Source organism: Sitophilus oryzae, unplaced genomic scaffold (assembly GCF_002938485.1).
Source record: "Sitophilus oryzae breed Bouriz unplaced genomic scaffold, Soryzae_2.0 scaffold_1227_pilon_pilon, whole genome shotgun sequence".
NCBI classification, from domain to species: Eukaryota; Metazoa; Arthropoda; class Insecta; order Coleoptera; family Curculionidae; genus Sitophilus; species Sitophilus oryzae.
In genome coordinates, this window is record NW_022145868.1 from 960,163 (window position 1) to 973,600 (window position 13,438).

Here is a 13,438-nt window from a genome sequence, read left to right on the forward strand (position 1 = left end):
AATATATTCTTTAGATAATAATAGTTATACTTGTATTCATTTAAAACTTCCCAATATGGCGGACTTCAGTATGGGAGGCTTAAAAAACGAAAATCTCTAGACTGGAATCGACTGTAATTCAAATCGTTCAAATTGATAATCTGTGGTAAATCCAATTGAACTCTGACACTTGGCTGACATTGACGTTTACGGTTCCTTTTTCTAAATATTTTCATTATTTTTTGAGTTTTTATTCACAAATTCTACTTGATTTTGTTCTTTTATTTAACCTGCAGCCTGCAGTACTAATTATATAGTTATAAATAATCTTTTCACCGATCAAGAATTGAGGAATAGGCTGGAAGATATTCAAAATGTGTAAAACGCTTAAAAACGTATTAGAAAACATTAACTCGTTCACAAATTCGTGAAAATAAATTAGTCCAGATGTTTGTAAAAAGGTCTCTAATTATTTTGAAAAGTTTCCTCGTATCAGTAATTTTCAGGTTTGTAATGTGTACTATATGATAATAAAACTTATATTTCAGGAAACAGCGCCGGCATTACAGATTGTTGTAAATCAGTTTTAAAATATAAAGAAGGTTTAAAACTGGTTTAAAAATTGAGTTAGTAGAGAAGACCTAAATAAGGTAATGTTGGTAATGGGACCAAACATCAAATAACACTTGAAATATATAATTATGTACAATAATTGTAAGTAGTTTTTATGAATCTGTTTGATATCTATTGCATTGTTTTTATATTTCTTGAAATATATATATTTTTTACTTTACAGGATACACAAAGAATAATAAAAAATACAGTTACTCACTAAAAGCACTTAAGGTTTGTAATAGATGTAGTTAGAATATCAAACACCAAACCAAACTAAAAATTATGTTTTATTTTACTGGTATTCCTCACATTTGAAGGGAAAGTCATTTCATAAATAAGCAGGACATTGTATAGTACACTCTATATTAATAATTGTTATTTATCCTATACTTGTTAGTTAACGCATCACTTACTAGGTATAAAATTTAGTACTGATTAACCTATAGTTGTGGTTGTGATATATTCTGATGTGTTTCTGGCAATTTAAAATAAGTTAATATTTAAACAAACATTTCTGGCTTTCCTGATAGGAGTGTGGACACAAATTTAATAAAGGTATAATGTGGATAATGTTCTGATTATTACAGTTTGCATGGATGTTTTTGTATGTTGTTATTTTTAATAAAGTATATTTAATGAGTTTTTGAGTATTTCTTTTTCGTTCAGAGGATTCCTAATCTTTATATATTATAAATTTTCATAAATTGTATCTACAAAATTTATTACCTTATAATTTTTTGCTAAAGACTTTGTAGTTGATACAGTTTAACAGTATATAAAAGAACTATTAAAATAAGATGTTTGAAAATATATAGCCGTTTTTGCACACATCAATTTAATTTGTGATTAAGTGTAATGAAATAAAAACAAATTAAGAGAAATGGGGTGATCTATCAACTATAACATGAAAAGCATCATCCTATTTTCAAGTCTTCTATTAATTTCACTTATTAAACAACTATAATTATTCAATTATCTTGATAATTTTAGGAACTCTCAGATATCGTCAAAACATGAAAACAAAAATTTACTTCCTATAGTTCTTACGTCCCTTTAACTGAAATATAAGAAACAGGGGAGTTAATATTCTCACTGAGAAAGTTTATAAAATACCTTTAAGTAAAATCTCTTCGGATCTGCGGTAAAATACCTTTATTCTTATTAAATAATTTCAATAATCTATGTTTTTATTTATGACAACCACCTAATAACCTAACTTTAACGTCAACTTGACAATCCTGAGAAATATTATTGTTAACCAAAGAGTAAATCAATTTCTGAATTCTCTAACGCCAACTTATTTTTCATTAAAAAAAAATTACCAATTTTCGTAACTAGGTCGGCCATATTGAGGAACTTTTAAAAGAATAGTACTATAAATAATGAGAAAACATTTACTTTACCTTTAATAACAATTCTTTGTCACCAAACTTAAGAACCAAAAGTAACATCAATGCGTCTCGAATGGTAGTGTAAAAGCTATTCTTTAACAACTATCATCTCTGTTGGTCGCCTGATTTCCCTCTCCCTAGTTGGTGAATAATATTTTAAAAAGCAATAATTTTATTTATCTATACAGAGTGTCTTAAAACTAAATATTTTAAATTTAAAAGAATATGTATATTTTTAAATAGGCGGTTCATCTCAACGTCGCATCGTACCATTTCTCGATGTCCAGCGCGATCGATAAACCTCTAGCGAAACAAATTGTGAATCGATCGATAAATTAGAGAGCCGAGGAAGCGAAAGCGACAGCCGGGATAGATTCCTCTAAATGTTGGCTGGTTTACGCGGACGGACGCGGCATTTTGTCCGATACCGGAGAATCGCAAGAAAAGGTTAATGTATTCCGCGTTAATCCGGTCCGATTTTTTCGCAATTTATTTATTACCCCGCGATTTATCGATGAAATAAAACGTTTAGCGGAAGAAGACGGCCGTAAAATACCGTGTTTCAATCACGGTACCTATTAAAAAATTGTTAAAAGTCATACGGTTATGCTGAACTGAAGGTTTTTTTTTATTTTTACTTTAACATGCAGTCCTGCAACTTTAAGATAAGTTACATTAATTGAATTGTTTTATTGTATCAATGGGCGATTGTTAAATCTGTGGGTATTAGTTGGTAGACGACACTAAAACTCACGAAAACCTCGGAAGCATTCGGATCCTACACGGAGAGTTCGGTTTTGTTCGGCGAGAAGCGCTTTGCGGGAATTTTGAACATTATGTGGCTATATTTAAAAACTGATCTGCATTCATATATTTATTTTTAAAACATACAGATATCATTAAAGTTACGAAATGTAAGAGGTAATATACCTATATTGCCTACATCAAGTGATTTTAGTCAAAGTTGCATTGATTATTGGTGTAAATTAAAAATTGTTTCATTTACAGATTGCATGATCACTATCTAATTTGATGCATAAGTGAGAACCATAGCTTTACTTGAAGGGAGCTCATTATTCTCGAATTCTACTCTAATTATTATCAATTATCATTATATATGATATAATATATAACACCTAATATATAACCGACCTACATACGAATGAAGATTGGTTAGAAAAATTGTAATACAGTACAGGGCAGAGAAATATTATGTTCCGAATCAAGTTGAAATCTTTTATTAAAATATCCATTCTTAAATTGAATCACATTTTCATGGGAAAATAAACGTTTTGGAAAAATTTGTTAGCTTAATTACTGTAACATATTAGGAATAAAAAAAAACAAATTTATAGTTCTAATTTTATCAGAATGTTGCAGTTTTGATTACGGTCTATAAGAAGAAACTGCAAGAAACTTATGGGTGTTCTATGTCAATAAAATACAATAATTTACAACAATAAAATACAATAATTTTAATAATAAACTATACCACATGGTACAGGTAGTAAGTAGTACAAAATAAATATAAAATCCTTAACCAGCAGTCAATACATATTTACTTAAGTAAGACCAAAAACAAAATAAATAAAGCCTTAGACAAATAACCTCTTTTACTTTGTTGGGAATAATTCTTGCTTATCCATTTTCCTTTTATTTTATGGCTCATTTATATGGCCTTTTTATTGAACTACTGGTCTTCTCTGTTCATTTAGAACAATTGCTGATGTCTCCTAAAAATAAAAAGAGACTATTTGGCATAGAGTTTTTTTTCATTTCTATTTTACCTACCTGGCTGATTACTTGCTACTATGAGTACAATAACATTTGTTAGTTTTTTCCACATAGTCATTATATTTTCTTGACTTGGCGAATGCATAATTTATCTTGATCTTCTGCTTTTCGTAACACAGTTTAACTTTCCTTTGTAGCAAAATCATAGGCAAAGATATGCGTTTCCATTATCAATTTTACTTCATGGTTGTTGCAATATACTGCAACTTCCAGAAACTATACAGACTACCATATTTAGAGTACACAGTGGGCAAATAATACGTTTCTTCTTATTATAGTGTTTTTCACAAAATTAAGTGAAACAACACAAATCGTAAATCTTCTTTAAAGTGCTTTTTGTATTTTTTGTATTATTTAAAAATACAGGAATGCTGATGAGTTTTTAACTTTGTTTTTAAATAGGGCCATATTTACTCTGATATTTATAAAACTTCCGTTGTTTAGAAGTCCATCAGCGATCAGCCGTAAAGTTCAGCTGAGTTTGACGTAGACCGCGGTTGCGCAGTTCAGCTTTCGAGTATTTTGTCCTTAGAGAAGGAAAGAGAGACTCTCTTTCCTTGTCTAGGGTATCGTGAGTTTTAGTGTCTTCTTTAGTTGGTAGCTGATAAACACCTCAAAATCTAATCTAATAGATTTTTACTCATTTTGAGGTGTTTATCAGCCTGTTTACTGCAACCGTTTCAGATCTATTCTGGTTGATTCTAGATTACATTCTCCAATCCTATTGGTTTCAAAAAGTCTAGCAACTTAGAGTCTGAACCTTCCATATAGCTTTTTGTCAATGGCCTCTCATTGCCCAAATAAGGAACCACACATTTGCCAGGCTGTCGCAAGACATAAAATGCCTTCTACCTTTTTTCAGATTGATAAAATTTACACATGAATTCGTCCATCAGTCCCATCAGCTTTAGATGCATATTAAACTTACAATGAACTCTCGGTAGACCTACCTTACAATAAACTGTCAGTTTTCCCCTTATCAGGGCCTGAATTCTGTAACTTTGACATAAAAACGTTACGCTTTCAAAGCGATAAGCGAAAGTATTCGATTAGAGGAACGCAAAGCAGTCGACTTTGGTTTTCGTTGCCGTGCGAATCGTTTTCTGGATACGCGTTGAGCACATATTGGCAGCATCACAATTATTTTTCAAGTATCTAATAGTCAAATGTGGATAAAACAATGGAAAAATGTCAATGTTACGTGAATTTCATAACCTATTTTAGAGTTATGTGAACTTTTTTTTTGAAGACGCCTCTAAGCATTTTCGATGTTTTGAACAATATTTATAGCTGCCAAGTTGCAAATTATCAATTACCTTATTGATTAATTTATAGAAGAAGTAATTTTCACTAAAGAGCAATAGAACGCCCAATTTTTTCTATTTTTATTGACAGTTCGACAAGCAAAACGATGCTTTAAGGTAGCCGTTTTCGAATCGCTTAGCATAATCAATAAAGACGCTAAGCGCGTCCGTCAGATGAGAATACCCTAATCGGTAGTTAAGTGCACGCTAAGCGAAAATTAAGGTCATATACGCTGAGCGTCAAAAGCATTTTCTAAGTTACAGAATTCGGGCCCAGGTCTGCCCTAAGGTTTTGAGAATTTTCTACTATGAACTTTTTCACCTGTGAGTTTCTCCACCATTCTGAAGAGCTTTTGGTCGTCCACTGTTTTCTAACCGTTTTTGTGTTTGCTTTTACGGCAATTCTAGCGGATAGCTTTTACGACTTATTAATGGCATTGCTTAGCTATTTCATCTGCCTTTTTATTACTCTTGTGACCCTCGTTTCCAGCTTAAGGTAAAGTTGCAACGCTCATATTGTACGACTTAATGAACATAAACACAGAATTACAAGCCATGTGTGGTCCAAGCTTTATAACATTTTTATACCAAATTATAATGACATCTTTAGCAATCGTATTAAGTATTGAAAAGTATTGAAATTTCAACAATATGGCAACCACGTTTGGTATTCTGCCCACCAAGCGCTAGAGCCAAGGGATAGAAGGTAATGAGAAACAAACGATCTAGCTAGAAAAGGAGCAAACGCTCCACTAAATGGACAGGAACCGTTCTGCTTCCCAAGTGGAACTGAAGAACCTGGAAGACTCCATCATCAGTAACCTGGAATTTAAATCCTCAACGGTCTAAAACACTCGAAGAAATTTCTCAGAACTTACGACCGAGAAAAAGCAATAATTTTTCTTGATTTAAGTAAGAACAATGTTCAGATTAAATAAATGCCTTTATTGTCAACAAATTTTACAATTTGTAGACAAAGGTAAACTAAACAAACAAAGTAACAAACAAAAGAGAATACAAAACATTATACAAATAACAGGGTTGATTGTGACGGGGTTCAGTAGATTGAAGCTGAGAAAAAACAGCGAATGCATATTCTCTGGGGAAAATTGGAAAACACCAGAACACCTCATCACTGAGAGCGTCGAGACGACAACCATTTGTGCCATAAACTTTGGTACGATTACTATCGAATATGGAGAACTAACCTTTGTAAAACCGTTTGAGATACTGGCTTTTTATCAAAGCCCTGAAACTGTATGATGATTTATAACGCAATAAATGAGGACACAATAGATCTATAAAGTCGTGGTGATTATCTTCCGTCCTTCCATACAATCTACCTGATAAGTTGAACAAGTTTATTTATTTTTTGTTGTCATTTGAAGACAGGATACTGAATACCTTAATCTTAACAAACCATAGCTATTCCAAAACCACCCGAACCGCCAGAGAGATCCCTGTCGACCTGGCTCGTGCCGCGGTCCTCCGACCACAATCGCCTAATCAAACCCGACTAATAATCCATCCGTCCACCCCCACTTTTTCAGTTCTTCAGTTTCAGCGTTGCCGCAACAGAGAAGATCGACGGCGATCGTGAACCCGACGGAGACAGACACACCGAGGAGACTCTGCGTCGCTTAAAGCCGATCAAATTAGTCGATTTCAGTGTTGAGTCAGTCGCCGACCGTCCGTCGCTCAGGCAGCGCGCCATGAAATTTTGACTGAACGGAGTCTAAGCGTAGATTTACGTCGCGAGATATAAGTCAAATTAGGCGCTCGAGCGAAAACTTGATTTTTTTTTCGTTTTAGAAGAAAAAGAATACGATATCTTCGAGTTAGAAAAGACTGTTTAAAATAGAGTTTTTTTGTGGAATATGGATTGAGAGGAACAAAGTTGTGTTTAGTTCTTATGCTCTTTTTGGATTAATATTGTGTTCACTACTGCAAATATTTCGGCGGAACGATTTGTGTACTATGTTCTTAGTAAGTGCCGTAGAGTTAGAAAAATTACTTTATTGTGGCTTTTAATATGATGATTTTGTCCTCAAATGTAAGTAGATTTTTTTTTTCATTTTTTTTAATCTTTTTTAAAACTTTTTTGACATTATTATCTTTTTTGCGGATATTTTCTTTTACTCCCTTACTTTTCCCTTCTTAAGTTCTTTTCTGAAAGTTATTTAATTTATCTTTGTTAACTATATTTAATATTAGCCCTTTCTTTAACTTTTTATTTTATATCTTGATTTGTCCCCCAATCCATTTTCTCTACTCATTTTTATAATAATTTTGATATATAATTTTGATTTTATTAACGCTTTTTTAGTATTTTCTTGTAACATTAGGACTATAGTCCATTAAAAGAGAATCCATTAAAAACGTTATATTTATATCATCAATAGATGAAATGATAATTATCTATAAAGTAATTTTGAAAAATTAAGCAAAAAATGTATATCGTATTCTCAAATATTAAGATTAAATAAAGTAGACTCCCAAAAAAATATTCTGTCAAAATATTGAAAACTTACTAATGGAATTATAATTGATCTTGATCTAACAAGAAATTTTTAATGATCTGTCATATTACTAAAAAAAAATTCTAAATATTTTTTAAGTTACTTTTTCTCTCATATTTTCTTTCTTTCTTTAGATCCTAGTTTTTTATCTTTGTTTTATCAAAAAATTTAAAACTTCTGAAACTGAATCTTTGAACTGTTTTAACAACAAAATAGGTAAGTCAGTTTTTAATAATCTGACATAATACTAAACGTCATGACAAGCTTTTAAAAATGTGACTATTAATTATACTAGTAATGTTTAATGTATTTTTTTATTCCAAAACATAAAGAATATAATTTACTTGCATTAAAATGACTTTTTATCATCTTCAGCTGTTCAAGTTAAGCAAACACTCATGAAAAATAACATGATCTCTTCGAGTTAGGAAAGACTTTTGATCGCCTTCTGCAGTTGAATGTTTTTTTTGAAATATGGATTGAGACGTACAGATTTGTGTTTAGTTCTTATGCTCTTTTTGGATTAATATTGTGTTCACTTTTGCAAATATTTCGGCGGAACGATTTGTGTAATATGTTCTTAGTAAGCGCCGTAGAGTTAGAACAATTATTTTATTGTGTCTTTTAATATGATGATTTTGTCCTCAAATGTAAGTAGATTTTTTTTTTGATTTTATTTAATCTTTTTTTAAAACATTTTGATGTTAATATTTTTAGCGATTATTTTGACTATATTTTATTGAAATTATATTTGCTTTACTACAATCTGTTTTTTTTTTCTTTTTAACTTCTTATTTATATCTTGATTTTGGTTCACAATTGTGTATTTTTTTTTAATTTTCGTTACTCATTTTTTTAAACAATTTTGATGTTAATTTTATTAGCGGTTTTTTAGTATTATTGGGTCGCATTAAGACGATATTTTATTCAGATTATGTTTTCTTCTCTACAAAAGAAAATTATTTCATTATCAATTATCTCTATTTATTAGTCAGTTCTTTTCTTTCTTTAACTTCTTATTTATATCTTGATTTTGGTTCACAAATGTTTAATTTTTTAATTTTCTTTACTCATTTTTTAAAATAATTTTCATATTAATTTTATTATCGTTTCTTTAGAATTTTCTGGTGAGATTTGGACTATATTTTATCCAGATTGTGTTTTCTTCTCTACAATCTCCTTTCTAGTTGGTTTGTTCCCTCAATTTCTTCTAAACATTATTTGATTATCTCTATTAAATATATCTAATTTTAGCCCATCAAAATTTTTAAATAATATAGGAGAATATAATAAAAACTTTCTTGTGAAGATGAAATGATAATTATTTTTAAGATTAAGTGAAGTGGATTTTCAAAAAACTTGTTAACGGTATTATTTAAAATTGATCTTGATCTGACAAGCAGCGATCTGTCATATTACTATTTTTTTTCTGGTCCGATTATTTTTTAAGTTAGTTTTTTTCTCATACTTTCTTTCTTTTTTTTACACCTAATTTTTAGCTTTATTTTATCAAAAAATTATAATCTTCTGAAACTGAAATCGCGAACTGTTTTAAAAACAAAATAAGTTGTTTTTTAATGATCTGTCACAATACTAAATGTTATAACAGGCTTTTAAAAATTTAACATATTAATTATACGAGTAATGTTTAATGTATTTATTTTTCTCAAAAACATAAAGAATATCATTTACTTGATTAGACTTTTGATTATCTTATCAAGTATCATTATCGAGATTTCAAGATTAAATATACACCGGGATCCCGGTTTGAAAAGAGTGCCCTAGAGTTAGAAAAATTATTTTATTGTGGCTTTTATTATGATGATTTTGCCCTCAAATCTAAGTAGATATTTTTTTTATATTTTCCCTTTTTGAAAACAATATTGATTAATAATTTTAGCGGTTTTTATTGAGACTATATTTTCTTCTCCACAAGCCTTTTTTAAGTTAGATTGTTTCCTCAAATTCTTCTGAAATTTTTGTGAATAAATTTTGAATAATTAAGCAAGAAATGCGTATCCTATACTCATTTATTAAGATTAAATGAATCGGACTCCCTAAAAGAAATAGTTTCTTTAAATACTTTTTGAAAACTTATAAAGAGAATTATTTGAAACCAATATTCATCTAAAAGGCATTTTTTGAGATCTATCATATTAATTAAATTATTTATTTTATACGAGTATTTTTTTCATCTGATTTATATATTTATATATTTTTAAAAGTTAGTTTTTCTCGAATATTTCCTTTCTTTCCTTAATACCTAGTCGGTTATCTTCATATTAACTGATTTAAATATAAAATATGTCAAATTTTAGTAATATCTGATGATCCAGAAACATTATGTGAGACGAGATATTAAATTTATTTTCGATAATAAGGTATTTCCTGTATTTAACATACATATAATCTTGTCAATATACAGGGTGAGTTTCCTACGATGTTCTCTATGGGTATCTCGGAAACTACTGGAGATAGAATCGGTTAAATGGGGAAAGAATTGCAGTTTTTTGGGGTCATAAATATTCGCCTTTCAGATTTTTTAAAAAGTTCATGACTTACTAGATATTTCGAAAAAAACAAATTTCGGCTATTTTAAAAATTGTCTCTAATTCCATTATAAGCTATTTTAGACAAAAAGTTTTCAGATAAAAGTTGTAGATAATCACATCCTGAGACCGTGTCCTCCGTTTTTTTTCTAAAGCTTGTCAATTTTGATATATGACACAAACATATGTTTTTTTAAATGAAAACCATAGTTGGCCATGACTTCATAAAAAGCGCCATTTTTTAAGCTTTTTCGTGATATAAGCTATAATATGTTTTCTTCGAAAAATTACTGGGTTATAGCCAATTCTTATCATTTTTAAACAATATCACTTAGTTAGCTATGGAAACAAGTTTAATCAATCGTTGTTGCTCTCATAAATGTGAAGCTGTCACATCCAATCTTTGTGAATTAAAATAAACAAAAATTTTAAATATGAATTTATCAAATGAAGAAAAGCGTGTAGGATTATTGGTTCAACCTTGCTTGGCCATACATTTTCGAGGATACGTTGACCGGTGAATGTTAGGTTTTTTAGAGAACGGTTTTCAAGACATGTTAGAAAAGTTAAATTTAGTTATAGCCAATTCTTATCTTTCTTGGCTAATTTCACTTAGATTGCATGGTATTCTTATTCTGTTATGATTAAAAATAAAAGTCAGAATATATTACTAAACGGTTCTTTACAATTTAGGCCGGATTCTCACCAGATCGGACCGACCCCAATCGTCCAGATTTTGATCGCGCGACGAAGATCTTGCACCTAATCGCAAATAGGAACGTGTCCACTGACAAAATTTCAGTCGTGACCGATTTTAATCGGGCGATATTAGTCGTACGCGACGCTGCTTGCAACGTCTTTGGTCGGCAGTCGGCAGTTATTTCTTCCACTGACACACATTTTGTGTAATTTGTATCTCGTTTGGTGGCTTGAAATATACACCCGCACCATGTAGGCTAGGAGGCTCCATATAGGAGGTTAAAGTTGTCTTTCGACATACGGTACATAGCTTTGAACTTGTCGTTGTGGTATGCCAATTCACGAGCGCAAATAAAAGCACCTCTGTTTTGATTTTCCGCTATGTACGGATGTACCCAAAACCGGCGACGACGGCGGCGTCTTCGTCTTATATACGTGAGTGCTTATATCTTGAAGGAGACTAGGTATCTCCACTTTAAAATAAATCTGACCATAATCGTCCCGATGCAATCCGATGAACACATTCAATCGATTTCGGTTAGAACGACCACAATCGAATCGATCTGGATCAGGACGATTATGGTCGGTCCGATTTGGTGAAAATCCGGCCTTACATTACATAAACTAAAACTTAAAAAAATAATATCACTACATACACTTTAAATTATTTTAGAAAATGTTCAAAAAATGCGCCATTGTTTTGAGATGCATCTTTTTAAAACTGAATTACTACTTATTCTCACAGAAGGATCGGTCGACTTAATTAAACTTTTCTCGTGCCGCCACTTCGAATGCCTCTCTTAATTCATAAGTTCTTTTGTAAACCTTATTGTTAACTATACCGCATAAAAAATTCTAAAATGGATAGGTCAGGTGATCGAGGAGCCCCATGCAATTAGTCCACCTCTTCCTATCCCTGCGTTTGTATAATTATGATATAAATAATTTTTAAAATTTCTTTCATTATGAAGGGTGGGGGTGGTGTGTCATACTGATAGTCATGTTGGAACCACTCTATTGATGCGCGAGTATCTACACGCTTTTCTTCATTTGAAAAATTCATATTTACAATTTTTGTTTATTATAATTTACAAAGTTTGGATGTGACAGCTTAACATTTCTGAGAGCAACGGCGATAAACTTGTGTCCATGGCTAACTAAGTGAAATTGTTTAAAAATGATAAGAATTGGCTATAACTCAGTAATTTTTCGAAGAAAAGATATTATAGTTACTTATATCACTAAAAAGCTTAAAAATTGCGCTTTTTGTGAAGTCATGGCCAACTATGGTTTCCATTTGTTTTTTCCAAAAAACATATGTTTGTGTCATATATCAAAAATGACAGGCTTTAGAAAAAAACGGAAGGCACAGTTTCATAAAGGATGTGATTATCTACAATTTTTATCTGAAAACTTTTTGTCTAAACTAGCTTATAATGGAATTAGAGACAATTTTTAAAATAGCCGAAATTTGTTTTTTAGAAATATCTAGTTAGCCATGAACTTTTACAAAAATCTGAAAGGCGAATATTTATGACCCCACAAAACTGCAATTCTTTCCCCATTTAACCGACTCTCTATCTCCAGTAGTTTCCGAGATACCCATAGAGAACATCGTAGGAAACTCACCCTGTATATGTCATTCCTATATAGAAATTCATATTTAACCTTTAAGAATACCAATAATAAATCGAATAATAACAATAAACCCAGATTCTCCGATGATAAACTACGTATCTATACCATATTCGTTCCTCTAAAGTATAAATCTCTCTAAAGTTCACAACCTTTTAAGGATATTATTATTATTACTGTAATTTCAACACCAATTTGGACCAGTATAAATTTTGTCGTTCTCTTTTTTTGCGTATTGCTGGGTAATTCGTAGCGTTCATTTGAATGAGTCAGCGTTTCGTGAGTCGTTTTAAACCCTCACCATCAGTACCTGTAGTACGACGTAGAAACATAAAATTTTGATATTTTACTATTATAATGAGAATATTACTGTTAGGGGTTTGAACCTTTGCTGTTTTAACAGCAAAATACAACACTAATTCACCACAATTACTTTTAAAAACAAAAAATGTGTTTAACGTTGTGTTTAAAACTAAAAAATCTTTTGGTGTATTGTGGTATATTAGTATTTAATTTTGCTATTATATCTCAGTTTCTCATATTATTGCATTAGTTTGCTACTAGCCTATGATATAGTTATAGAAATATTGAGGTTTTTTTTTCTATAAATAATTGAATTTTTGGAAAAAACAGTTTGAAAAAACAGTTCATACTTAAACAGTACCTAATAACTAACTGATAATAGTCCTGTTATCAGTCAGATATAGTGTTGGAAAAAATCGGATGAATTCAATTCTCGAGTATTGATCCTCGAGGATTCCAATAATCGGATGATCATCCGAGGAATTCTCGGTCAAAAAATTTTCTCTGTATAATATCTCGATCGAAACCTGAATAATACTCGCCGCTGGGTGTGAGTGATTTTGCTTGCTGTTTTTAACACACTGTTGCCATGTACTTGAATGGCTTAAATAATATTGTAATAAAAATAAATACTAATTATTTTAAACACT

General features: G+C 30.8%; 1 protein-coding gene across 3 annotated transcripts in view; it reads left to right on the top strand.

Moving 5' to 3' along the window:
- Positions 1 to 6,783: 6,783 nt before the first annotated feature.
- The window catches only part of LOC115874112 (dendritic arbor reduction protein 1), a 90,803-nt gene continuing 84,148 nt past the window's right edge, over positions 6,784 to 13,438 (top strand). Inside the window, exon 1 of one of the 3 annotated variants that reach the window (XM_030889202.1) lies at positions 6,784 to 7,136. In XM_030889202.1, coding sequence (XP_030745062.1) covers positions 7,116 to 7,136 — 21 coding nt within the window. In that variant the 5' untranslated portion in view covers positions 6,784 to 7,115. Of the gene's footprint in view, positions 7,137 to 8,230; positions 8,253 to 13,438 lie in introns of those variants that run through there. The other 2 variants (XM_030889204.1, XM_030889203.1) reach the window with 2 other exon arrangements.